Below are 27,452 nucleotides of genomic sequence, written 5' to 3'. Positions count from 1 at the left end.
AATAATGCAATATTAAAGAGCAACTGCAACAGGGTTCTTGTTCCTGAAAAAATGTTTAACTTCTACAATACTTTTGAAAAAAAAAGAAAGATGTTATTTTCGATGAGCGACCGGTAACTAACCGGTTAAAATAACGACGTCACCTCTTATGCTTTATCATTAGGTGACGTCACTAGCAGTCACGTGATCAAACCGGTTGAGCTCGTCGAACGTAAGCAGAAAAGAAAGAAAATATTCTTGCTCAAGTCTGCTTTACTGTAACTGTTATGTCCATTTGTTTACTACTCGATTTGTCTGAAATTGTTCGCCGTCCGCTTCTAAGTGCTGTAAATTCTGTTGTGTAATGTAAAAAAGAAATCTATATTTTGACATAATTTCTATGGGATCTTGAAATTTCCTGGTGTATAAAGGAATAAATTTTCATTCCTGCTAACTTACTGTTTTGAAGGTAGAATAAAAACTTGCTCTCTATTTTCAAAATGTTTGAAGTTAGAACTCAAACTCATATTTTAGATGAAAAGTTAGAGTGCGCTATGTGTCATGCATTGTTGATTATTGCATATCTCTAAAATATTTTTGGTCCTTGCAAGAGGTCGTTCAGACAATGAATCGGGAAAAGCGTTGAAATAGTAAAGGATATCATTGGGTCTGTTTCAGAAACAAATAACATTTAATGCTAAAGAAGAAGATTTTAGTTAAATTTAATATTACCTTTTAAAACATGGGTTGAGCCTGGATTTATAAAACTCACCATCCTTATTCAGATATCAAAATCTTTATCAAGTTTTTAATTGTGCTATTCAAATCCTGTTGCATAACATGGTTGTAAAGCTAAATGAAAAAAAAAATGCTAAATGCACAGAATACAACTTCAGTGTGAATAATTTTTAAACACTAACTGACAAATTATTCTAAAAAAAAATATTTTACAATCAAAGCACACCCAGCATTACTTAGAAGGTAAAAGAAAAGTTATACATTTCTTGTTATAAAGAAAGTGAAAATCCCAACATTTGTGATGATTAAACGTGTTCTTAATTTTTTTTGAGCAATCACGATTGCTTATTGTTCTCATTTGACTGTTTTGATGTCCTATCTTTTTATTTTCCCACCGCCACCCTCCGCACCCTGTCACCGTCGACCGGCTCCTCACGATGCTGCTTTTATAGCGAAAGCCGTCTCCAGGTTGCATCCATATCCTACACATACGCAGCTACACACACACACATACACACAACTACCCACACATTCATGCCTGCACACTGACACAAACACATATGCTTACACACATACACATACCCCCCTCCCCCCCACACACACAAACACACATTCATATACACAACTACCCACACACTTATACCAGCACACAAACAAACACACATGCCTACACACATACACATACCCCTACACACAAACACATATACCCCACACACAAACACACACGCCTACATACATACACTTGTGATTGCGAAAAACATAATTTGAATTCAAGACGTCAAAATTCAAATTAATTTTTTTATTTCTTTTTTTTAACTTATTTCTTTAAATTGCTGTTGTGTTAATTATTGCTTGTACCTACTGTTTTTCCCACTTTTGTTTCTTCTAATTATTAAAGGAAAAAATGTATATTATCAAACATTAATTTAAATACAAATTTGATCCACTCTGTAGCCCCTTAAAAAACTTGATATCATAATACTGGCACCTTCACAAAGTTCGGAACTGATGTGATATACCCCACCCTTGGCGACTTTTTCCTGTTGGCGCCAAGAAAGCGTCGCCAAGAAAACGATGTATGACGACATATGTTATACATCTCTTTAGCGATGCTTTTTTAGCGCCAACAGGAAAAAATCAGATAAGAAAACATGATCAAAGCACTTCAGAACACAATATATATAAAAACAACATAAAAGCACAACAAAAAGCATCACGAATATATGCTTCAAAAATGTACAGGGCCGGGGTTTTTTGCAAACATATTAAAATACAATGAAATAAATTATTGTATTAATTACAAGTCGAAATTAATGCATTAATTTTTTTTTCATCATTTCTCCGGGATACGAGCCCTCGGTCTCATAGTACTTTCGTAATGAGACCTCAGCTCGCCGGCCCTGCCTCGGTCTCATTACGAAAGTACTATGAGACCTCTGGCTCGCCAGGACCTCGCTCCGCTCGGTCCGTTATCCCTCCGACTGTTAATATACATTACAGTCGGAGTATGATCACAGTTATGTATACTACAAGAACCCCTCAAGGATTTGTAAAAACAAAGAATTTTGGAAGTGAGAGGTTTTTTTGAATTCTAAAATCAAGAACTTACCTTTTTATATGGTATAAATATTCACACTCAGTCTAAAACAATACATCATATGACAATGGCACGTTACAGATACACACCACGTTGGAGTTAACTTTTAATTAACCTTCAAGTTTGAAGAAACTGGCATTTTCTAATGTTTTTACTTCAAAACACAACTACTGAATTTAAACTAACACAAAATAAGCATTCCTGTAAGGTATATTGCACGAAACAACACCACGTCGTAAAATCCCCCTAAGAGCGGAACATATGTGCACCTACCTCCACGGACACACGTGCGAAAAGAATTAGTTCACATCTGTACTTCCCAGGTGTATTCTGCAGAGTTACTAGGGCTACCGGAAAAAGTTTTATCGCCAACGTTGGCGATTTTCGAAATGAGCTAAAAATTCTATCCTCGCCAAGGGGGGGGGGGTATATCACATCTGGTACCCAAAGTTCTTTATTATAAGAGCAACCTTGTCGCAAAATCTAAAATTGGTCTGTTCATAAAATCTGCTTTCATAACCAACCCACCTAGGGACCCATGATGATAGGATATCTGATCTGCTTTTGAAAGAAGTTAAAATTATTCTGAAGTTAAACTTATTCTCAACTTAAATTCCTGTGATTCATTCTTTTTCTTCCAGATGGCTTATCATGATAATCTCCGAACCATCCCATTAGCATCAGAGTCTGAAGAAGATGGAGAAATTGAAAAAGAGAGTTCTGCCCAAAAAGATGTATCCAATGACGATAGGTATGTTTTTGGGTTCATCAATGTTGTAAGGTAGGACTCAACCAATGCATCGGCCTGGCCGATGCATCGGCGCCGATGGTTCAACAATTTAGCCATCGGCATCCGATGCTAACTTGCAGGAAACATCGGCCCATCGGCCTTAAAAACATCGAAAAGCCGATGGAATTGGCTGATGTTTTCGAAAAAAAAAAAAGACCTTTTGCTGTTTTACTTTTTAATGCTAAGTAAACTGAGTTATTGTTTTCATATAAAATTGTTTACTTAAACTTCAGTATGAATTTCTATTTTAGTCACCCCTGAAAGAGTTTTTAATACTGCATTCAGGTACCAAACAAGTTAATTATTGCTTTGTTTCTTGAGGCTGGATGTACGTAAATATCTCTCATAAGTCATAGCTCAAAAATAGTAAGCTGTAAAAGGTTAAAATTTCGCATGTGGGGTGTGCATACGTTCCAGTTGTGCACTTCCCTTTTTTTTTTGATTGGGTGTTCTAAAAAGCCTATATACTCTTTTTTTTTTTTTGTGGCTATGAATTACTTATTTCAATACAAAACTAATATAGCGTCTAAGACTGGCGATCATTTGGTGATACACTTTATAACAAAAAAATCGACGCACCAAAAAGAAGTGATCCGATTGAGACGAAAATTGGTGGATAGGAAGACAATGCACAGAATAATAAATGATTAAATTTTAAGAACAATTGAATAATTTATGTCAGAGTTACAGTAACAAGTTCAATAAGGTATTGACCCACCTCTAGCCTAGATACAAGCTGAAGCACGACGTGGGAAACACCGATAAAGCTCCCGGAGGTTGTCCTGCGATATTTCCGGCTAAATTCGCTCCAATTGACGGACGAGGTTAACAATATTCCATCCCATCATATCCCAGACATGCTCGATGGGAGAGAGATCTGACAATCTGGCAGGCCACGGAAGAGTTTGACAAGCTTGCAGTCAGTTCACAGCAACATGTGCCGCAAAGTTATCGGGCATTGTCCTGCTGAAAACCAGCCGAGGGTACTGCAAAAGGAACGGCAACAAAACAGGTCTTAGAATGTCGTCGACGTACCACTGTGCAGTAAGTGTACCTCTAATTACGACCAAAGGGGTCCAATTATCAAAGGAAATATCACCTCAGACAATAATGCCTTATTGAGGGCCAGTGTGGCGTGCAAAAGTGAAACCAGGATCCCTCCTTTGCCGTGGGTGTCTCCAAATACGTCTTCGATGATCGTCATGACATAGTTGGAAGCGGGATTTGTCGCTAAAGACACCAAATCCCCAGTCGGCACCATTCCAACCTAATTGAGTCATGCACCACTGTAATCTGGCTCGGCAGTGTGTGGGCGTCAGTGACATGTGGCGCAATGGTCAGCGCGAGCGTAGATTTTGTTGTCCCAACAGTCTGTAAATGGTCATGATGGACACTGGTGTTTGGGTTGAACGTCTGATGGTTCATAGAGCTGAAGAAAGCGCTGTGACAGCTGATCGGACAATCCCTCTGTCATCATGATCTGTTGTGAACTTAGGTCGACCGCTAATATCCTGACGCTGAATTCTGCCATTTTCCACCCATCCTTGCCAGCATCTTCAAATCGCTGCATCGCTTCGACTCAAATGACGAGCGATTCTCCGATTTGACCAACCGGCCTCTTTCAATCCAATGATATGGCCTCGTTTAAACTCTGACAGTTGCTCGTAATGAGCACGAACCATGCGACGAGGCATTTTTAAGTTGTTGAAAGGTAATCTGAATCGCAATCAAACCGAAAGTTTTAACAACTATTGAAGAAATGCTCTTTATATACATCTACTGGATGCGCAGTTTCGATGCGCTGTAGATCAAACTATCCATTCATTGGACACCAAATTTTAATCAGTTGCACATCTGGTCAAAACAATCATGCATACAAAATTTCAAATCAATCGGATAATTGCTTCTTGATGCTTCGAGTTTTTTTTTTTTTTTTTGTTAGAGTGTATATTGTCTAATTGGAGACCATGGAAACAAACATGAGATGGCGAAGCCGGTTTTTGTGTCATTTTGTTAGATTCCGTGTTGAATCAATGGTAATTTTTCGAACACTTGCGTGCCCCACCTCCCCCTGCCTGTATTTCTTATATTAAACTCTAGTTGCATTTCCGAGTTGTTTAAAACTAACACCAATTAGAGATTTTTTTTTTTTTTCAAATGTAATCTATTGTTTAGGAAGAATTTACAGCATTAATGTAAGAAATTGATTAAAGACATTTTGAATGTTTACATAATTTGAAAATCAAAGAGACTTTTGAATTTTTTTCTTCGGAAGTGCTGAAGTCGACTCAGAAACTCTTCCGAGGCGTTGGTGGTAGCGGTTCTGTACTAAACAAATGAAGCCAAAGTTGGGAACGAAGTTTAATGTTGTTCCTCCAAAATCAGCTGGTGACCCCCGCCCCCCTCCGCCCCTTCCTCGTCGTTTCAAGCATTTCTTAAATATTAAGCGATTATTTATTTTGCTCAAGAAATGTCATTTTATGAATTTCTCATTCTTGTTTCATCTTTATTTCGTAATGGGCCATCTTTTTTGCATCATTTATAGCGATCTATTTTTTCTATTGTAAGTAACTATTTTCATGTATTTTTATAAAATCAATGAACGAGTTATTTTCGTTTTCATCATATTTTAATAATATGTTATCAAAAAGTTTCAAGGATTTTCTATTAAGCAATTATTTAAATTTCAGCAAATTATTGTTAAATTGAAAAATTTAATTTCAACTTGTTTGTAGTACTTCATAAAAGATTTTAAACAATCAAATTGTTCAATATTATGTGTGCAAACATCAGATCAAGTAGTATCTTGATCTGATTCAGTTATTATTGGAGCAAATATGAAGTTTGTTTATTGTAGCTGCGTTTTAAGAACCTCACTCTTTTCATGGCTATTTTTTTTCTGAAAAATTCATGTTACTGCTATAGCTTTTATGAAAAATGCAAATTTTTTAATTCATAATTTTTAAATAAGTATAAAAATATTCCTATTACGATTTAATATTGTAATTTATCTGTTACGTTTTTTGTTTAATTTCATGACTAAAAATATCTACTTGCAATCTTTCCACTTTAATTGCGTAATTTGTTGACGGTTTACTCTTAAATTTTTTTGAATGATTAAACAACATAATTTAATGTTTTTTAACTATGTATAGTGTACATAATCCATACATTATTACAATATTGCTGAAATCTTAGTTATATGTTCAATTTAAAAAAAAAAAATCAGTTGGTTACTAAACAGTGTCCTTGTTTTTCTTCCTTTTTTTTCTTTTCTTTTTTTTGGCTGTTGTTCTTTCTCTATCATCATATAACAGTCAAAAAAGAGAAGCATAACTACATCCTATATAGATTGTACGTAGTACGATCCAAAATTTCGGGGACAAGCTGCATAAAACTTTACCCAGAATAGTTCACATTACCGAAGCACATCCACCTTCAAAGGGTCGCCTTGAGGGACTATGTACTTCTGCCAGTGTTCATATAACTTTTGGATGGATGTGCTGTGGTAATGTGAACTACTCAGGGTAAGGTTTTATACTGCTTGTCCTCGAACGTTTAGATCATACTACGTACGTATGAGTTTTCAACTTACTATTCATAACGTTTCTGCATGACGCAAGTTTACGTGTATAAAGACATCACAAGAGAACTTGCGATAATTAACTGAGGAATTGTTCAAAAGGAATATTTTTGTCATCTATATGTTCTTTGGTACATATGCTTGTACAGATGCGCCGAAAAAACTTGTGAAGTTTAAATTGGGTGATCGTAAAATAGAACTTAGGTCGAAATTTGATTTTTTTTTTGATTAGAAGTCCTTATTCGTAGAAAGGAAGTAAAGTGAAATGAATAAATGATCCTTTAAATCCCTGGCAATCTTATCGCTTTATTTCCGTTGGATTTTTTTTTTTTTTTTTTAACCATCGGCAATCGGCCATTTGGAGGAAAACCATCGGCAATCGGCCATCGGCCATCTTTGAACAATCGGCCAACAATCGCCATCGGCCAAAAAATGCCATCGGTCTAGCCCTATTGTAAGGCAGTTCAAATGTTGGCAAATTTTAGTATTCATTTCATTTAGCTGTTGTGTTAAAAATTTGTTGTATAAAGCTTGTACAGAATTCATATTTTACCACTCAGAAGCATTGTTTTGTAATAGTGTTTCCCTCAGGTACTTTTTGGAGGGCGCTGAATCCTTCTTCTTTTAAGATAACATTTGATGCACCCTGCTATCTTTTTTGTATTTCTTGGTGCTCCCTTCTTGCCCCTTTAAAGTTTTAACAAAATCTCAAGGCAATACTAAACCAACCCTAGCTTTGAAACGTAACTTCATTGTTTCCGTTATGCACTAAAATTTCATTTGAGTTGAATTGATTTTTTGAAACCAAGCACTAAAATGCTTTTAAATATAAAATGAATCTTTATTGAAAGTTGCTTGTGTTTTGTGTGCACATAGTATACAAAAATGGAACAAAAGAAAGCATCTCTTCTGCAACAAAGTTTCTGTTAAAAATTTATCTGAAAACACTGTGCCTTTTCTTTTTTTGGTTTTGATAAGACGCTATTTCAGCATTATTATTAATTATTTATTTAATTTAAAATTAGTGAATTACAAATCAGAATATAGTGTTTCACTCATTCTAATTAAAAGAAGTTAAAATGTCTTTCTCTCATTGTTTTGTTTATGGCATTATTCTAATGTTGTTTTTCTTATAATGAGTATTTTCCAAAAAATGTAACCAATATTTAGAAAAATGATCTTTTTTTAAACTAGTGAAAGTTCAAAAGAAGATAATGACGACTCTCTAGATATTAAGCCGCCACAAGCAAATCTGAAGTCCAGAGATAGTGGTCATCGTCATGAAGATAAAAAGAAGAGTAGGCATTCAAGAAAACATGAATGTAAGCTAATTTAAGAACTGATCATAGCTGGGCCTAACGTCTTTATAAATGATGATTGCGCAAAGCAATCTTAAAATTAAAAATTGTAAAAATATTGGACAAGTCTGTTTGTTACAAAGAATTTCCATTTTTCAAGGAGATAAGTCTTGATCTTCAGCTATAACAGTCTGATTAGGAAACATGTATGCTATATTTTTCCAATTTGTGCAGTGAAAATATTGGTTGGTTGATTAATTGTTTCTGCACTTGAGGAAACCTTATAGTTCTTTTTTTTTTTTTTATAAATCGCTATTTATATGGAAATTATTAGTGAGAAATTACCTGAGTCACATCTTGTGATTCAACCAAACCATTTGAGGACAATCAGCAAATGACTCTTTTAAACGAGTGAGCAGCCTTGCCTTGTCACTTGAGTACAGCTGATTTGTGCCGCGAAACAAAACTTTGGGGGGGGGGGATAGGTACAAAATGACTTTGATTTAATTGTTCTTATTTTTAGTATATTATAAGATAAACATAGAGGTGCAAAATGACTTTGAGTTAATTGTTCCTATTTTTAGTGTATTATAAGATAAACATACAGATATCTCATCTCCAGACAATCATGTATTTTATTTCTCTAAACAATTTCCAAAATGATTATCAAGGCCTGTCATTTGGAAGGTTAGAGAAGAGCCCAACAAACAACTAACTTTTAAAACCACCATATATTTACATGGTTTTTTCTTTTTTTCTCTTCATTATGTGTTAAGTTTCCTTTGTCCTCTTCCCGTTAAAATGATTGGCCTGCATTCATTTGGTCCTCAAAGCATCATGCAAGGAATAATGCCTCTTAAACTATAGAACATCTAACCTCAGCATTACCAGAATCAGAAATAAAAGTAATTAGAACCATCAAAACCCCATTGTTTACGTATTAGCTGATACGATTAAAGTGCTAGCTTGTACATTTATATTACTCATCAATGACACCTCCCACATTCATTCAGAAACTTAGTTGAAAAGCTAAGAAAAATTTTATGAAAATAAAAGTCCACATTCTCTTGTCTCAATGCATTTAACTGTGACATACATGAACCGCATCTAGCTGCAAAGGAAAATATTAATTAAGTGTCTCATCTAAGATAACATGTACAGTACAACTGTCCTCAAAATCAATTTGAGCAACATCACATATACATCATGTTATGGTGATGATATTAGAAAGTTGTTCTTATATATATATTTTTTTTCTTTTGCATTTAATTTTGTTCCAGTATCAGTCACTACTTCCAGCTGAGGTTCTTCAACTTAGACCAGTCTTCACTAATCCATGGAAATATTTTTTAATTATTAAGTACTTTCATCACCATGAATAAATGTTTCAGGTCCCACTAGTGCTTGAGCACTGTTGGTAAAATTATGGTGTTGTGCAGAAATATTTTGCCATAATTTGTCTTTTAATCTTATCAAAATATTTCTTACTATAGTTTAATTGGGACTTCTATTTCTCAGCAAGAAGACGAGAACACCACCGAACACATGAACGAAATCCCAGACGGGAAGGTAGGTCTTCTCGACCGGCAGACTCAAGTAGGAAAGGAAACAGAGAGATGGAAAATCGTACAGTCCGTTACAGGGACGAACCAATCAATAGGGAGAAGGAGCGAGAGTTCCGTAAAGGTATCGAAACAACTGTTGTGAGGGATGTCCGGGACATCAGAGTCAAAAAAGATCTCCGAGAGGGTAGAGAGAGGATAGTGGAAGCAAAAAGCAAAGAAGAAAGGCATTCGTAAGAAGAATTTTTCCTTTCTTTCTTTTGTATATTTAAAGTAAAGGAGTGTGGAAAATTTTTCATCCTTTTAATAGGCAATTTTTGCAAAATTTTAATTTAAAAAATTGATTACAAAAAAACTAATTTGATATTTATTTTTTAAAAAAAGTTCAAAGCCCCTGATGCTCAAAATAAATTTGTATATAATTTCAAAGCTGTAGATGTTATGAAGTCTCCTGGACGCTGCTGGCTACAAACAGAATTTCACAATTTCTTGGACTTTTTTTTATAAATATATAGAGACATGCGTTGTTTTTAAATTAAAGTTTTCTGGTCAATTTGAGAACTTGTCTGTAACTAGTCATATCCTGCATTTTAATCTGATGGATTTTTTCAGAAACAAACAAGTGATATTCAAAAAATTATGATTTTTGTTGATTGAATAGTGTTTTGGCAGATTGCCTGCTATTTTCAAGAGTTTTGCCGCACTCCTCACTCTATAGAATGACCACGATCTAAGTTATTTGACAAAATTAAAGCACACACAGTGTGTTAGTTGCACATTGTGTGTACTTCAATAATAAATACAAGTATAAATATTTGTTATATTTGTTGAATGTTTATTCCAATTCATATAAAATTCATTGGAATAAGGTGTGGGGCTTTTGAGAGAGACTCCTTAACTGTCAATAAAGCCAACGTAATTAAGGGGCCTTTTGTGAAAAGACAAAATCATGCAATTAACATATCAAGTTAGGTATGCTAAAACAATTTGTCAAAGCATTGGACAAGGAAGGAGATTGTTTCAAATATATTTGTAGCAAATTTCCTAAGCTCATTATGGAAAAGTCAAAAGACGGAATATTTGATGTGTTTCTCAGTTTCAGCAATTGATGAAAGATGCAAATTCATCAAAATTATGACTATTCCAGAAAGTGAAGCTTTGGAGGGCTTTTGTATCATTTGTTGAAAATTTTTTAGGTAACTATAAAGCACCAAACAATAAGGAAGTGGTACAAAATATGTTGACAAAGTTTAAGATTTTAGGAGTAAACATGAGCATCAAGTTACTCTCTCTTCACTATGGTATAGACAGATTTCCAATTAATTTAAGAAATTATTGTGAGGAACGAGGAAAGTGCTTCCTCCAGGATCTAAAAGTAATGGAAGAAAAGCATCAGGGTTGATGGGACTGTTACATATACTGCTGTTCATTAAAAAAATATGGAAGGATTTCCAACGTTTTCCTTTCCATTTACTTTGTCTTATACTAATTTTAAATAAAAAAATTAAGGTTATAGATATAAAATTATTTTTTACATTTTTACCGATTTTTGTAGTGTAACATGAAAATTAAGAGTAAAACAGAAAGTAAAGCAAATCTTCCAAAATCACTGATAGTTTCGCTAATTGTGAGCAAAACTAGAGCTGAAATTATTGATTATATCAAAGGCAACAAAACCACTGTTAACTAGTGTAATATGTCATTAAGTGGATAATAAACCGAGAGATCCTAATGAGCTCTAATTATGTCTAATAGTGCTATTTTACATTATTCCAAATGATAATTTGACATGATATAATCACCTATCATGTATGAATATTCAAATATATCTTTAATTATCAATAAAAGTACTATTCAGTTAATCTTTTTACTTAGAAAGGGTCTATTTTTTCCTACATGTATTGATTGTAGTGACAATGGCCTGATATTGCAAAAATTTATTCACATAATTCTTGGTTATTATTACACCATTAAGACTATGGAGATTATAACATAATATTTTTTGAAATTTATCTGGACACTTGTTTACTTTTCCTTGTCCGTTTGTATTACTTTTCCTTACTTTAATACATGTTAGTTAGCTGCTGCATTGTTTTAACCTAAAGACTGCATAAGAACCTTAATTTTTTTTTTTTTTTTTTTTTTTTTTTTTTTTTGGAAGAAAGCAACCATGAACATAAAGTACAGATAGAAATTAAAGTCATAAAAACCAGGGTTGGTAAAAAAAACTTTTTTTTTTTTTTTGTTTAAACCAGGTTTTTTTGAGATAAATAAATACCTTTGTGCTGAATAGTAAAGTCAGACCAAACAACGTAAGTAGAAGCACAAATTTATAAATTACAGCATTTTTGCTGTAATTTATAAATTTGTGCTTCTACTTACGTTGTTTGGTCTGACTTTACAGGTTTTTTTGGTTTAAAACCGTTTTTTTTTTTTTTGGTTTAAATACTATTTGCGAGAAAAACAATTTTCGGAAGGTAATTAAGGTTCCATGTAATTAACAGTTATTCAATAGTCACATTATACCTAATTTCTTGATTAATTAAAGAGATAAGAACAAAATCTTGTAACTAAATTAAATAATTAAAATAGCTTTCTGCGGGGAAATATTGATTGAAATGTTTGACTTGATTAACATATTAGTATGCATGTATGTATAGACCCTTTATGATACGAAATACTTCAAGAAGTGGTTGTGATGCGGGTTAAGATAAAATATAATGAAGATCCAAGAAAAAAACTTTATAAAACCAACATAATATGAATAATTATCAAATAAAGGTAAAAGTTATATTTTTAAGCATAATCTTTTCAAAAGAAAAATTTTCATATTTTTTCTTTCTGATCTTATATAACGCTGATTTTTATATACACAATGTCGCAAACATTGAAGTAAAGCAAAATGTACAACTGTACATGATTGAACAGTCAAAAAATCGATTGCTGTTGTACTGACAAAGTTTTAAAAAAAAGTGCTGCTCTATATTCGACTCCGTTCTTATTTTGGAAAGACTTGGAAAAGATATCAACTATCGCTAAAACAAAGAACCAAATCAAAAATACAAAAATTGGTGTAACATGGCTTAAATTACAGCTTATTTACTGGCATACATGTTGCATCCAGCATTGAAGTTTAAAAAATATAAAATGCAAACTCTTTAAAACTGAAAATGTTTAGCAAATTCTATTTCAAGAAATTTTTTTTGCCAAAAACGTTATATCTTCTGCAACAGTGACTGAGTGGTGGAAAAGTCAGGAAAAAGAATTTGAAAAATGCAATGCAACCGTCTTTAAAAGTCTTCAACATTACTGAAACCAGCTTCGAAAAGTGCAGTGCATATATTTTCGTCATTTAGATATCATTCATAACTCAAAAATAGATTAGGCTCTGGAAAAGCTTCAAAACTTGCTTTTTGTTCAAAGTACTAAATAATATAAAAATAATATTAATTTATAACGTAAAAGTTGCTGTGTATTTATGCATATGTTATTGTGGTGTAAAGTTGCTTTTATGTAATTGTAAAAAGATTTATATACATATTTCTGAAATGAGTTGAATACATTACATATACAGGGTGTCCGAAAAGTCCTCGACACATAACAATGGTTACATAAAAAGTAGTCGAAAACTTTGTACTGCATAGTGAATAAAATTTGACAACGTATATAAAGTACAAATATAAAATGAAAAAAGGTTAAAAAACCAGCAAACAGCTGTTTCGGCACTCTAAAATACAAATGCCATCATCAGTGCAAATAAAAACGAAGACAGGTTCAACCCGACTAAAACACAGTCGAGGCGAATATGTTCGCCTCGACTGTGTTTTAGTCGGGTTGAACCTGTCTTCGTTTTTATTTGCACTGATGATGGCATTTGTATTTTAGAGTGCCGAAACAGCTGTTTGCTGGTTTTTTAACCTTTTTTCATTTTATATTTGTACTTTATATACGTTGTCAAATTTTATTCACATAACAATGGTATTTTAGGTTAATTGTGTCAAGGACTTTTCGCACACCCTTTATATTTATTTATAAATGTAATTTTACAGTTTTTGTTTGTAACAGATTACAAATATTTTGCTTTAAACCAAAAGAACCATTGTTTTCTCCAACAGTCTTTAGAAAAAATTCATTTAGTTGAAAGCCTTGAACAAAAAGACTAGTTTTGAAGCTTTTTCCAATCCTAATTTGTTTCTTATTCAATATGTGTGGGGAAATCAATGTAAACCTGTAAAATGGATTTTTTTTTTTTTTTTTTGGCTTTAAAAAAAAAAAAAAAAAAAAAACATTTTTTAAAAAAACTGCATGGTTTTTTTTTAAAAACCAATTGTTTAAACCATGGTTTAAACCAAACAACCCTGATAAAAACAATGTTAAAGATGATCAAATCGTAATACAAATTGCAGCCACCTTTTCTGATCTTTTAAGATGTCTTTGCATTCATAAGCACATTTTTTGGCACTGAAGCTTCATATTTGCAATTTGCATTGTCATTTATGCATTTATAATGTTTTTTAAATGATATTTAACGTATTGCATAAAAGTGAACCAACTCATTTCAAAATAGAGATTTTTTCTTAATTTATTTGTAAATTGTTATTTCGTCTGATTCATTGAATAAAAAAATGGATCTACGAATTAAATGCTTCTTATTTTATTTAATTGATTTCTGTTCTTCTTATCCAGTGATGGGATTGAAGAGAATATGGCCTACTGGAGGAACAAACGACTTAAGTTTATTGAAAGACAAAGAGAGCAGGACAGAGGACAACCAGAAAGAAATTTTTCTCGAAGAGAAGGTGAATAATCCCAAATTATTTTTTTTAATTTTTCTTTACTTCTCTTTCTTTCTTTCTTTTTTTTTTTTTTTTTTTGTCCCAAAAGTAATAATAGTTGGGTGATTCCACAAAAATGTTCAACCTGAGCTGCAAAATGTGAATTCAGTGAAATCCTGTTTCAATAAAATAAATTTTTCCATCCTAATTTCAGAATTGATATTTTTCTGACTTTTGCCGGCATTATGACCTTTTATGTTTGTTTTGTTTAGTTTTCCTCCTTGTTTAACTTTTTTTCAGACCACAGAATGATCCTATATTGCTTATAAATCTGAAAAGATTGATTTTTCTTATATTTTCAATCTTCATTTCCATATCCCCCCCCCCTCTTTATCCACCGCAATTACTGCCACAAATGTATGTTTTGAAAACATGCCGACATAGAAATGCATGCTTTGCTAATATTGGATGCCTTGTTTAAGATTTCAATTTTTTGCATCCTGAAATTATTTTAATTATTTTGAAAGTTTTAAGATAGTTTATTATATACTATCATAACTCTGCTCATTTTATTTATTTCTTTAGAATTCTTGTAAAGTAATGAATAAAAAAAATAAATCTAAATCTTTAAAAATATCTTTGCTTATTTGTGATGTCTATTATACATTTTGTCATTACTATCTTTAAAATAGAGTATGATATCTGCCTCAAATTGAATTTAGGCTGTTTTCTTGATATAAAGGAAAAAAATATGACTTTCAAAAAAAATTGCTGATTGTTTAATATTTCTCTTGAAGCAGAAAGTCAGGCATCTGGGAGAGATCTACGTGAGAAACTTCGTGAAAAAGAGAGGCTCCAGCAGGAGAAGGAGAGACGTTTGGAAAGATTTCGAAGCCCTTCTAAAGATCATGAATCAGGTGCTCCACCTTCAGAAGAAAAGAAAAGTAAAAGTCTTCATATATCTCCTGGTAATCAATAATTCCAGTACATCGTGATCTTCTACAGCTTTTTACACATGATTTTTGCAATTTAGCACTTGCTTCTCAATTGTTTTCCCTTTTTTTATGCAAAAATATTGCAAAAAGATTGACTTCAGTCTAAATTATAATTACTATTGCGCATTTTGAAATATAGAAATCAACATGCATCAGTTTCTGTAAAGTTTTTTTTTTTTTTTTTTTTTACTGTGTTATTCTACCATTTGGACATTAGTAGTTTTGTTTTTATTATTATTTCTTTTAACTCTTTCATATTCTGTTGTTAATATTTGCTTGCTTGTCTTTTTGCCACTCCCACTCAAAAATGTTTATCCATTTTGCATCCCAGTTACTTCAAGATAATACTATTCAGAAAAGATAGAATTAATTTTCACTAGTGTTTTTCTTAAATTTATGATTTTGAAAGTTTACAATTGCAGGGGTAGGAGTTTTCCTAAAATTCTTAAAATATTAAATTTTGTCCTAAAATTCCCAAAATTTCATGTTTTGTCCTAAAATTCCTAAAAAAATTCATTATTTTTTTCCCTATTTATGCAGAAAAATAAAATTCAACCTAAAAATGAAACTTTTCATGATAATCTGCCTATATTTTAGGATAAAATAAACTTTGTAGACCCTAAGAAATTTTCTCTAAAAAAGAAACAGAAAAACCTGCTGAAAATGTTGCTGGCTGTTTTTTTTTTTTTTTTTTTTTTTTCAGAAGGGGAGGGGGTATGCAGTTAACCACATCACATGCTCAATATAAAGCTGTTTGTTTTATCTATAATTTGTAACTCTTGCAATCATTCCTAATCTGCAAAAAATGTATCAAAATAAAATAATGAAGAAAATAAAAACAACTGTGTAGCAAATTTTGCAGAGAAAGAGTTAGGGGAAAGGAATATGATGTGATGATTTTTCCCCTTTGAAAGAAATAAAAAATATGTGATCCAGGGGTGAGGAGTATTCCCTCCTTCTCAAAAATTGCAGTTCCCAGTTAGAGAGAGGGGGGGGGGAGATATCATAGCTAATCCAAATAAAGTAAGTACAATGTGTTGAGTTAGAGCCCAAACATAAACACTTCTTTCAAAAAAAAAAAAAAAAAATACTTAGAGCAAAATGTAAATGGTTTGTCCCCAGGTGGGAAAAAATATTTATTTTATAGTGCTTATCTTGTGTGTGGTTTGAGCATTAGTTTGTTCTTATAGCACAAAAGTTAGTTTGCTTTCTGTTTCTGTTCAGTGAAGTTAGATTATTTCTTTCACATATAATTTTTAAACTACTACTAACTTTTTGCTTTCAAAATATAAATAGTTAGTTGTTTTATTAAAATGCAATGAAAAATGAATTTATCTTTCTTGTGGTTGGAAAAAGCAGACAGAAATGAATGCAAGATCAGCACATGGTGCCGTGCAGAAAAGGATGAATTTAAAGCATTTTGTTCTGTTAGTACATTATAATTTCCAATATTGATAATCAAGGATTTTCACAGGTATTGAATCATGCTGATGGGGCGAGACATAAGAGGTTGACAAATACCTTGAAAAATCAAGCTATATTTTTAATTCCTTGTTCTTCGTCTTCTACTGAAAATGAATTTATTATGATGAAACAACCGAAAGCTTTTGTTCCAAATTCACTCCAAGATTTAAAAAAACTTCGAAAAGGGAGGTTTTCATACGTTTAGTTTGCTGTAAAAAAATTATTCATATGCTCTTTAAATGATTTATCTGTAATCTACAGGGCTATTTTTGATGATTCTGAAATAGCAAAAAGTATCAAATTATCTGATAAAAGTTAAGTACATAATAAAGTTCGGACTTGCACCTTACTTTAAATCCTTCCTTATTAAGGATATTTTTTTAACATTCTTTGTAATTTACTTTGATGAAACAACAACAAGGCAAGTAAAGAAGCAATTGGACATACGTTTATCCTACTGGTAAGTGGTATAAACTTCTGCTTCATAATGTGTCACTGCGTTGAAGAATAAAAGACTGGATGCATTTTATTATAGTTTTCAAGATTGAATTTGAAATGTTTTATCATCCACTAGGAAAATCAAACTTATAAATTATATTTAAGTTAAAAAATTTTGATTTTTCTTGTCCTAAAAATGTTCTAAAATTTTATCAAAATTGTGTCCTAAAATTTTGGAAATCCGACCCCTTCAGTTGGCTTAAAATGGAAAGACGTTTAGGGCGGTGATAAGAGGAAAAATCAAGGAATTTTCAAAGTTTAGTTATTTAAAAGTCAGGAAATATTGCAAATTAATCAAATTTGCAAATGTTTTCACTATTTGCAGTCTTTTCTAAAATCTCGGCAGTAATAATATCTGGTAAGTTAACTATTAAATATCCACTCTTTTATTAATGACACAATAATAAAACATCAAAAGCCAACATTTTTTTAATGACTATTTGAGATTTCAAGGTTTTTACATATTTCAATCATTTTAAACATTGAAAGTTATTTTAAGCTTGAGACAACTAATTTTATTTTTTATTCTAGTAATTTATTTTATTTATTGTGAATTAATTGTTTCGTGCTGAATTTTTGAAAAAATACTCTTTTTTAAAAGAATAAGCACTTAATTGTTTAACTAATTTCGTTTGTTTTTAAAGTGTTAAATATTTGTTTAGAACCCTCTCAAAGTGAAATAAATGTGTCATGCTGCCATGAGTAGATAAACGGTAATATCTGCAGAATGGAGTTTTCATGATGTTTGAAGAGACGTATTTTGGTTTCAATTCATACAATAGAAAAATTAAAATAATCAGTTGCTGAAATTAGACGTTTTTTCGCACTTTTTCTTCAGCAGAAACCAAATAAACGAGCTTGTACAATAAGGCTAGTGCACAAAAGACGAAAAAAAATGGCAAAAAAAGAAAAATGCTTCAATTTTTTGTTAAAAATCTCCCAAACTTTTTAACCCCAAAAATGGGAATTTTAATAAAATTTGTAAATTTTTCATTTTGCTCTGTAACAGTTGATCGTTTTTCTTCATTTTCCCTGAGGTGTTCAAGCACACTGTTGTAAAAGATTTAAATTCATTTTGAATTGATAAGCACTTTTTTCTACTCTAGAGGTAGGCGTTGTCGACAATTCCCCCCCCCCCCTCCCTCCACCCACTGAGTAGGCAGACGACTCCCCCCACTGCGGAAAAAAAATGCAAACAAAAAAATTTTTTTTTGAAATCTATGTCTAGAAGATCAGCTACACCCACTCATAGCGTTTTTTCCCAAAATTTCAAAAAATGTAATGATTCACGCCGAAAAGGGTTAACAGTTCATTATTCACCAGTACTTTCATATCATTATTACTGCTCTCACTAATTGTATTTTATGTATGTTACTAACCATTGCTGCATTGTTTTTTAGTAGTAATAGTGGTTTAGTTTGTTACATTTTGCTTTAATTTGAATTTTTAAAAACATATGTGCTAAGCGTCGCTCAGATAGTTGCAATTTTGTTTTCACAAAGCATTAATTTAGGCAATTATCATAAAAAAATTATGTTTTTTCTAAAAACATTATATCCCATGAGTCATGGAAAGTTACATCCAGTAGTCATTGACAATCATGGATTTGAAAGTTCTAAATATAGTAGATGCCCTGTGTATGCTGACATTTTTTAATTAAAAAAAAAACATCCCGATTTGTTAAATGGGTTTTACTTATTTCATACTTGTGGTACCCGCATGGCTTTGCCCGTAATAGAAAAATTAAAAGGTCTAAATTGGTTCACCTGTATATTTACAAATAATGTATGGTGAATTTTCTTGCCAATTGGCTTGTACTCATGTTATGGTTCCATGTTATGATAATTTCATATATCGCCAATTGGCTTGTGCCCATGTTACGATTCTACGTTATGATAACTTCAATTTACTCATCCATCTTATGATAATTTTGTTCTTAAAATTGGAATAGAAAAAGAACCACATCGAATTTTCGAAAAATCGCTTCGAGTTGCACACCCCATGCTACAAACTAACTTTGTGCCAAATTTCATGAAAATCGGCTGAACGGTCTAGGCGCTATGCACGTCACAGAGATCCTGACAGACAGAGAGACTTTTAGCTTTATTATTAGTAAAGAAAAGATTGAAATCAGAAAGTTAGGTTGCCAGTTACTGTAGTGTATTGTATTATGTATATAAGGGCTAGATAATGTAGACGCACGCCGTGTGTAGATACATTTGCCGTGGAGTTGCACATCATCTGATAATTATGATTATAATCATAAAAGTTCTTACTCTTAACTTCCAATTCATTTTAAATTGAGATTATTTATTTATATTGTAAAAATTATTACAAGACAGTGTATACACCTGCGCCTTTGGTGGATGTATTCGCTGCTGTGCAGACACTGTTAGTTTATTTTAGTAAGTTACTAATAGCCTGAAGCTAAGCTGAAAAACAGGCAACTTGATACCAACTTAATTGAGGTTAGGGTCAATCCATTTGAACTCTCCCAAAAAGAATAATTTGCTGGACATTTTTTTTTCTAGTTAATTCTCACTTCTAAGTGAGTTCATAAGTGTTGAAAGAAAATTTTTTAGGCTCATACGTTTTTTAACACCCCATTTTAAGTTTGCTTAGTAGCCGTTTTTGAACCAAAAACAAGTTTTAAGTAAATGCATCTAACTTGGTTAATTTTACAGCTATCAAGACAAAACAAAATCTTACATCATCAGAATGATGCCCTAGAGCTTCCCAAGTTTTTAGCTTTGGAAGAAAAAGCGTGTTTAATTATACTACCGAAAATTCAAAAGGAAAATTTTATTTTTTATTCAAAACAGATTTTGAACATATTTCCGATCGTTTCAAAGAAAGTTCGAAACATTTTATTTTCCTTCTTTTATTTTCTGTAAAATGTTGTAAACTGAAAAAAAACATTGTATACACAGCACGTGCTGTATCTTCCACATCGACGATTAAAAAACTTTTTTTCTCGTAAGTACCACGGCGCTTCTTTTCAAAATAGTTAATTTTCTGTAAAATATGTAAACTAAAAAAAACATCATATACACCGCACATGCTGTATCCACCACAATGGCAATTAAAAAACTTTTTTCTCAAAAGCACCACAGCGCTTACGCCCGAAAATACGGTATAGTTTTGGAATCCTTGTGTGCATTGGTCCACTAGGGACTAAAGGCAGATGGGGACATGCTCCTAGTGGTATCTCTCATCTTCATAAATAAAACTTTTTACTACTAGATTTATTGCACTTGTTTTTGTCCCCTCCCTCAACAGGGCATTTCTAAGAAGCAGTAAATTGCTAGTTTTTCCTCTATTCTCAGAAATTTGGGTATCCTATGGATTTCTTGATTTGACAGCTTAAGAAGAGAAAGGTCCCACCAATGTATGATCTATAGTGGAGATATAATGTCCAAAAAATGTGAGCTCATGAATGAAAAGACAGTTGCTAAAAGAAGCTTAGTTTTAAATTTTTGAAATTTAGCTTAGATCTTTGCATCCATAGGCTCACATTATTGGCATGAAAATTAAATTCCTTGTCACCTCAAAGAAGCAATTATTTGCAATTTTGTACTTTCTAGCTTTGTTTTAGCCAATGTATTTATTCTTAAGATTAAAAATGTTTTTTTGGGGAGAGGGGAATATGCCCCCCCCCCCCCCCCCCTCCTTTTTATGTGATAGACGAATATTAGTTTGCAGATACTTTTGAGTTGTGTGCGCAGATACTTTATATTTTTATCTGATTCTGATACATATGTATATAAATTCACTCATCTTTTTTTTTTATATCTCTCAGTAATTGAATTCTGCCAAAAAGTGTTGAGAGAGTGAGCATTACAAAATTGGACTTTCAATTTTATCATTATATCATTTTTTTGCAAATCGTTTGCATTTATTTTCCAATCTAAAGTGTCAGTTTCTACTTTGAATGTTTTATCCATCATAAAGCAAAATCAGGGTGTAAAAATATCATATTTTGCATTTATTTATTTGTTTTCTATTATTTATATTTATTCTATTATATTATCTATTATTTCTATTTATTTATTTATTGTGCTATTTTATTTATTTGTTTTCAAGCAAAAGAGTCGTATTTCTTAAAATTTAAATCAGTTTTTCTCATTTAAATCTTTTTTTTGTTTGTTTTTAACTTTTAAAAAGACTTTAGAAAGTTCAATTATCAGTTAATCAAAGATTGAAATCCATATATATATACATTTTTTTTTTTTTCGGAAAAATCAATTGATTTAAATCATTAACATGCCCCTAAGCAAAATGCTAATTTCGCTATTTCTTCTCAACTTCTCTTATGCATAAAAAAAATGAGAGCAATTGCTCCAAAGATGCAGGTATAATGCATTGCTTCCATGCTACTTTTCTAAAATGCTCTTCAAAGAATGGACCACATGCATTGCTACTGTAGCAGAGTAAAGATTTTGGCAAAACTATTTTACTAGTTTAGAATGTTTTGATAATATTATAATAACTTACTTAACATATTCAAGAATTTTCTAGCAAAGAATATATCCTTTCTAGAGGCATTTGAACTTTTAAGGGAAGCAGTTGAAGAATGAATTATTTATTCGTTTGCTCTTGTTTCACTTTTATATTAGCAACAAAATCTCCTGCCCTCTTGTTTTAATAGTGAGAAAATTTCTAATGAAATACTCTATTTTAGAGCCCTTTGTTGATGAAGAACAAATGGAATATGAGGATAAGGAGGTAGAAATTAGTGAAGAAAGTGATGTACAGAGTGATGATAAAGATGACACTGAAAGTGAATCAGATAGCAGTGACAGTGACACAGAAGGTAAGCTTCTTGGACATTTAAATGTAGAAAGCTAGCTTTGACAGGATAGAGCATAGACAGTAATCCCCATTACTCTTCACTGAGAAATGGGCAGAGTCAAGTTATCAAGTGAAAATGAGCCTAAATAGAATGAGCAAGCACCCATTTCATTTAGGCTCATTAAATGGAATGTCTGATCTGACAACTTACAAAGATGTGTGGTAGTGCTTTTGCACAATAGTGGTTAAGCATTTTTAGTTGAAATGTGCATAGCAAGGTCTTTCCAAGATATCGTCGTAGGCACTTGGAACAGCTTACCGGAAGAGGTGGCAATGAGCAAGGAGGTGGATAGCTTTAAGAGGGTCGTTGATCTTCATTGGGGACCTATAAACTGACTAGTATCAGCCTAGCTGGGCCGAGAGCCTGTTGCTGGCCGTCACATTTGTATTTGTATTATAAAAGGACTTGAATTTTTGCTTGTAGTTCTAGTACACATTAGAAAGTATATTGTTGTATGAAATTATGATGTAATATTCTTCTAATCATCTGATAGTCAAAAGTTTTACAATTTATATCACAAGCAAAAAAGAACTATGTTGTAATAGTAATTAAAATAAATTTAAGTTCAGGATGCCTATTTTATATAGAGATATTACAAAACGTAACAAAAAGAATATTTCAGCAATGTGTTTTTAAACAAAAGTAAAAAATTAAGTGCTGCCACAAATGATTTGTTAAAGTTAAAACTAAAAAAAAATAATTTGAATTTTGACATCTGGAATTCAAATTCTGTTTTTCGCAATCACGAGAGTGTGTGTGTATGTAGGCTTATGTGTTTGTGTCTGTGTTCAGGTATGGGTGTGTGGGTAGTTGTGTGTATGAGTGTTTGTGGTGAGGGGGGGGGATGTTAATGTGGTGTGTAGGCATATGTGTCTATGTGCAGGCATGAGTGTGTGGGTAGTTGTGTGTGTATGTGTAGGAGTCTGTATGTGTGCGTATGTATGTGTGTAGGTGTATGTATGTGTGTAGGTGTATGTATGTGTGTGTATGTGTCTGTTTGTACATGCGTGTATGTATTAGGACTCGACCGATGTATCGGCCTGGCCGATGCATCGGCGCCGATGGTTCAACAATTTAGCCATCGGCATCTGCATCGGCGGCCGATGCTAACTTGCAGGAAACATCGGCCCATCGGCCTTAAAAAACATCGAAAAGCCGATGGAATTGGCCGATGTTTTTGAAAAAAAAAAGACCTTTGCTGTTTTACTTTTTAATACAAAGTAAAGGGAGTTACTGTTTTCATACAAAATTGTTTACTTAAATTTCAGTATGACACCCCTAACAGTCGTCACCCCTGAAAGAGTTTTTAATACTGCATTCTTAGGTACCAAACAAGTTAATTATTGCTTTGTTTCTTGCAGCTGGATGTACGTATGTATCTCTCATAAGTTATAACTCAAAAATGGTAAGATGTAGAAGGATAAATTTTCGCATGTGGGGTGTGCGTACGTTCCAGTTGTGCACTTCCCTTTTGTTTTCGATCGCGTGTTCTGAAAAGCCTGTTTACTCATTTTTTGTGGCTATTAATTATTTATTTCAATGCAAAACTAATATAGCGTCTCAGACTGACGATCATTTGGTGATATATTGCCGATTTAGAGACTATGGAAACAAATATGAGATGGCGAAACCGATTTTTGTGTCATTTTATTAGATTCCAGTTGAACCGAAGATAATTTTTAATTTATCGATATTTGTAATATGAATCACAGTAATGCAATCTTTTCTGTATCGCTTCGGCGGAGTTACAAGTTTGAGGCCAGTCGAAATACATTTTGGGGCCCTATTTCTCTATCATAAAAGTTGTAAAACATTTATCAGAAGAATTTTTGTAACTCCTACGGTGTCCCTGTGGTTATGAGGCCTCTCGCGCAATTGCAACATTTGCTATATTTTAAATCCGCCACTGCACGTCAAAACAAACTCGGATGCAAGTTTTGAAAGGATTTTTCTGCTCAATGTTTATGATTATTTTGAACTCGATTTTTTATGACTATTTTTTTTATTTCCGAGAACACTTGCGTGCCCCTCCTCCTACTCCCTCAATTTCTGAAATTAAACTCTAGTTGTACTCCTGACTTGTTTAAAACTAATACCATTCATAAAACTATGGTTTTTTTTTTCAAACTTTATCTATTGTTTAGGAAGACATTAGAGCATTAATGTAAGAAATTGATTGAAGACGTTTTGAATAGTGACATAATTCGGAAATCAAAGGGACTTAAATTTTTTCTTCAGAAGTACTGAAGTAGATTCAGAAACTCTTCCGAGGCGTTGGTGGTAGCGGTTCTGTACTAAAACGAGCTGAAGTGTGCATCACATGAATTCTTTTTACCCCAACTTAATGTTATTTCCCCATTATTGGCAATTTTAATGTGATTCAATAGTTAAAACTCTTTAAATATCACCAACTGTGGCCAAATTGAAACCAGATTAAAAATAATAATAAATATATTTTTTAAATTGCCAAATTTGTCGCCAAGTTGGTAACAAAACTTGGCGACCAAAAGACTGGCAAATTATCGTCAAGTGTCCGCCAAATTATAACACCACTTGAGTTTGCATCGAAATTAACAATGATTCCCCTCCCCCAAAAAAGAGGCAAAAGACCCCTCTAAAAACACCCGATTGCAACCAAAAGAGGAGGTGCACAACTAGACCCCACCAGGAGTCTACGTACCACATTTCAACTTTCTAGGACATACCGTTCTTGAGTTATACGATATACATACATACGGACGTCACAAGAAAATTCGTTGTAATTAACTCGGGGATTGTCAAAATGGATATTTCGGGGTCTATACGTTCTTAGGCACTTATCCGCGGGTAGTAGGGTTCAAAAAAAAAAAAAGTCAACATTTATTTAGGGGTGAGCAAAATGGAAATTAAGGCTGATTTTTGAGTGAAATTTCATTCGCAAATACTTCCTTTTTTTGTAAAAGGAAGTAAAAATGTGGTCAAAGTGTGAGTTACTCCAAAATCAGAGGGTGACTCCCCCTAACCCTCCCTCGTCGTTTCAAGCATTTCTTAAATATTTAGCGATTATTTATTTTAGTAAAGAAATGTCATTTTGCCGTATTTCTCATACTTGTTTCACCTACATTTCTTAATGCGCCATGTTTTCTGCATCAATAATAGCGATCGATTTTTTTTCTGTTTTAAGTAGCTATTTTTATGTACAGTAGAGAACCAATTATCCGGGAAGTTTGGGACCATCGCTATCCCGGATATCTGAATTTCCCGGTTTTCTGGATCGCTAAAAAGCGCTAATGATAAAATGAAGAGAAGGGCAAAAAAAAAGTCGCAACGTAAATGTGCGATTTTTTTTACTGTAGTGTATAAAAAGAATTTGCTTTTATGAACGCGTTTTTTTTTCTTTCTTTTAAAATTATTTGTAAAGATTTTCTGTTTGCAATTACGGTAGTTTTTGATTCTTACTGCTTTTGCATTAAGTTAATATCAATAGAAATTTGATTTGTGAGTTCTTGCAGCCTTATTACAGTCTTGCGTTTAACGATTTCTAAGTTCCACGAACACTATGCGGAAAATTCTGGAATCTGGTTTCCAGCGTTTCCCGCACTTTTGCGACGTCACTTACGCTCTAAACGGCTTTAATTAAAGGCCATTAAATAAAATATTGCATTAGAATAGGACAATATTCATTTCTTTAGTTTTCAGTTGGAATTAAACACGAAAATTTCAGACTTACGAGTGTACTTTTTAATTCAAGAAAATATTTCGGAAATTTTGCTCCTCGTAAAGGATGATAACCCTTTGAAGTTCGTTTTCGTAAACATTTTCTCAAGTTATAAGTGATTAACATTATATTCATTAAGTTACCGTTCATATTCTTTTAGGTATTTCAAAAAAAAAAAAAAAAAGATCTCAGTTTTCAAAAATTGCCGAAAATGCGTATTTTTAAAAAATGGCGGATAATTGGGGAAAAAAATTGCCGGTTTTCTGGTTTCCCGGTTTTTTGATTCCCGGATAAAAGGTTCTGCACTGTATTTACATATAATCAATGAATAAGATATTTTCGTTTTTTATAGAAAAGTTTCAAGGATTTTCTATTATGCAATTTTTTAAATTTCAGAAAATTGTTAAATTGAAACATTTAATTTGAACTTGTTTGAAAAGCTTCATAAAAGATTAAACAATCAAATTGTTCAATATTACGTGTGCAAACATCAGACCAAGTAGTATATGTATTCAGTTATTAACTTGGTGTAAATATTGAGTTTGTTTATTGTAGCGGTGTTTAAAGAACCTCGCTCTTTTCATGGCTATTTCTTTTTTCAGCAAAATTTATGCCACAGTTATAGCTTTCATGAAAAATGCAAACTTTTCTATTCATAAATTTTAAATAAGTATAAAAATATTCCTATTTTGATTTAATATTGTAATTTATCTGTAACATTTTTTTTTTGTTTGATTTGATGACTAAAAAATGTCTACGTGCAATTTTCCCACTTTAATTGCGTAATTTGTTGACGGTTTCAAAGTTTTATTATTTTTTTTAATGATTAAACAACATACTTTAACGTTTTTTAACTATGTTTAATGTACCTAAATTCATACATTATTACAATACAGTAAAACCTCGCTATAACGATATTTTGGGGACCAAAGAAATATATTGTTGTAGAGGGATATATTGTTATATTGAGGGCCTATATATTTTGATAATACAATAGGTTTTTTTTATTCAAATGTTATAGTATATGCATTACCTAGGTATAAATGTTTTTATATATAGTATATTTGTAATGCATTTATTGGCAAGGTGTTAATTATGATTAAATATTACTATCAATTGAAATAAATTCCGAAAATAAGCTCGTAAACATACCTCAAATCCGTTTTTATTGAAAAAAATTCAATATTTTTGTTTGTTTGGCCGCTTTTTTGACTGTTAAGTCAACCAACAAAGTATACAATGAGACCAAAGCACGAAAATGATCCTCGTTTGTGGATGGAAGACTTGAAAAAAATGTCCGCAGAGATTTGACTGATTGAAGTGCTTCCTGGGTCGACAATAAGGATTGTGATGGACTCGTATTATCATCACCATCATCTTCCTCCTCATCGTCTTCTTCTTCACTATGTTCCATCTCACCAGTAATTTCAGAGAGAATTTCTTCATCAGTAACTCCTGCGAAAACAGTAAGATCATCATCCGCTGTCAAATAATCCTCTACGTTCACTCCATATTTTTTGCCCGTTTTTTCCTCGAGTTGGGACACAGGTGTTTGGAGATTCAAAACTATTTCCTGATCATATAAAATATCACAGTCTGAGGAATTTTCATCACAATCAGATAA

The 27,452-nt window shown here is 32.4% G+C and overlaps 1 protein-coding gene across 3 annotated transcripts in view; it reads left to right on the top strand.

Annotated features, from left to right (window-relative positions):
* Nucleotides 1-311: 311 nt before the first annotated feature.
* Nucleotides 312-27,452, top strand: part of LOC129224478 (cyclin-dependent kinase 11B-like) — a 61,067-nt gene continuing 33,926 nt past the window's right edge. Inside the window, exons 1-7 of one of the 3 annotated variants that reach the window (XM_054858941.1) lie at nt 312-448; nt 2,956-3,065; nt 7,882-8,009; nt 9,504-9,780; nt 14,234-14,346; nt 15,123-15,290; nt 21,961-22,092. In XM_054858941.1, coding sequence (XP_054714916.1) covers nt 2,956-3,065; nt 7,882-8,009; nt 9,504-9,780; nt 14,234-14,346; nt 15,123-15,290; nt 21,961-22,092 — 928 coding nt within the window. In that variant the 5' untranslated portion in view covers nt 312-448. Of the gene's footprint in view, nt 449-2,955; nt 3,066-7,881; nt 8,010-9,503; nt 9,781-14,233; nt 14,347-15,119; nt 15,291-21,960; nt 22,093-27,452 lie in introns of all 3 variants that reach the window. The other 2 variants (XM_054858950.1, XM_054858933.1) reach the window with 2 other exon arrangements.

Source organism: Uloborus diversus, chromosome 1 (genome assembly GCF_026930045.1).
Source record: "Uloborus diversus isolate 005 chromosome 1, Udiv.v.3.1, whole genome shotgun sequence".
Classification (NCBI taxonomy): Eukaryota; Metazoa; Arthropoda; class Arachnida; order Araneae; family Uloboridae; genus Uloborus; species Uloborus diversus.
The sequence above is the reverse complement of the archived record's forward strand: the minus strand, read 5'-3'. Positions and strand labels throughout refer to the sequence as shown.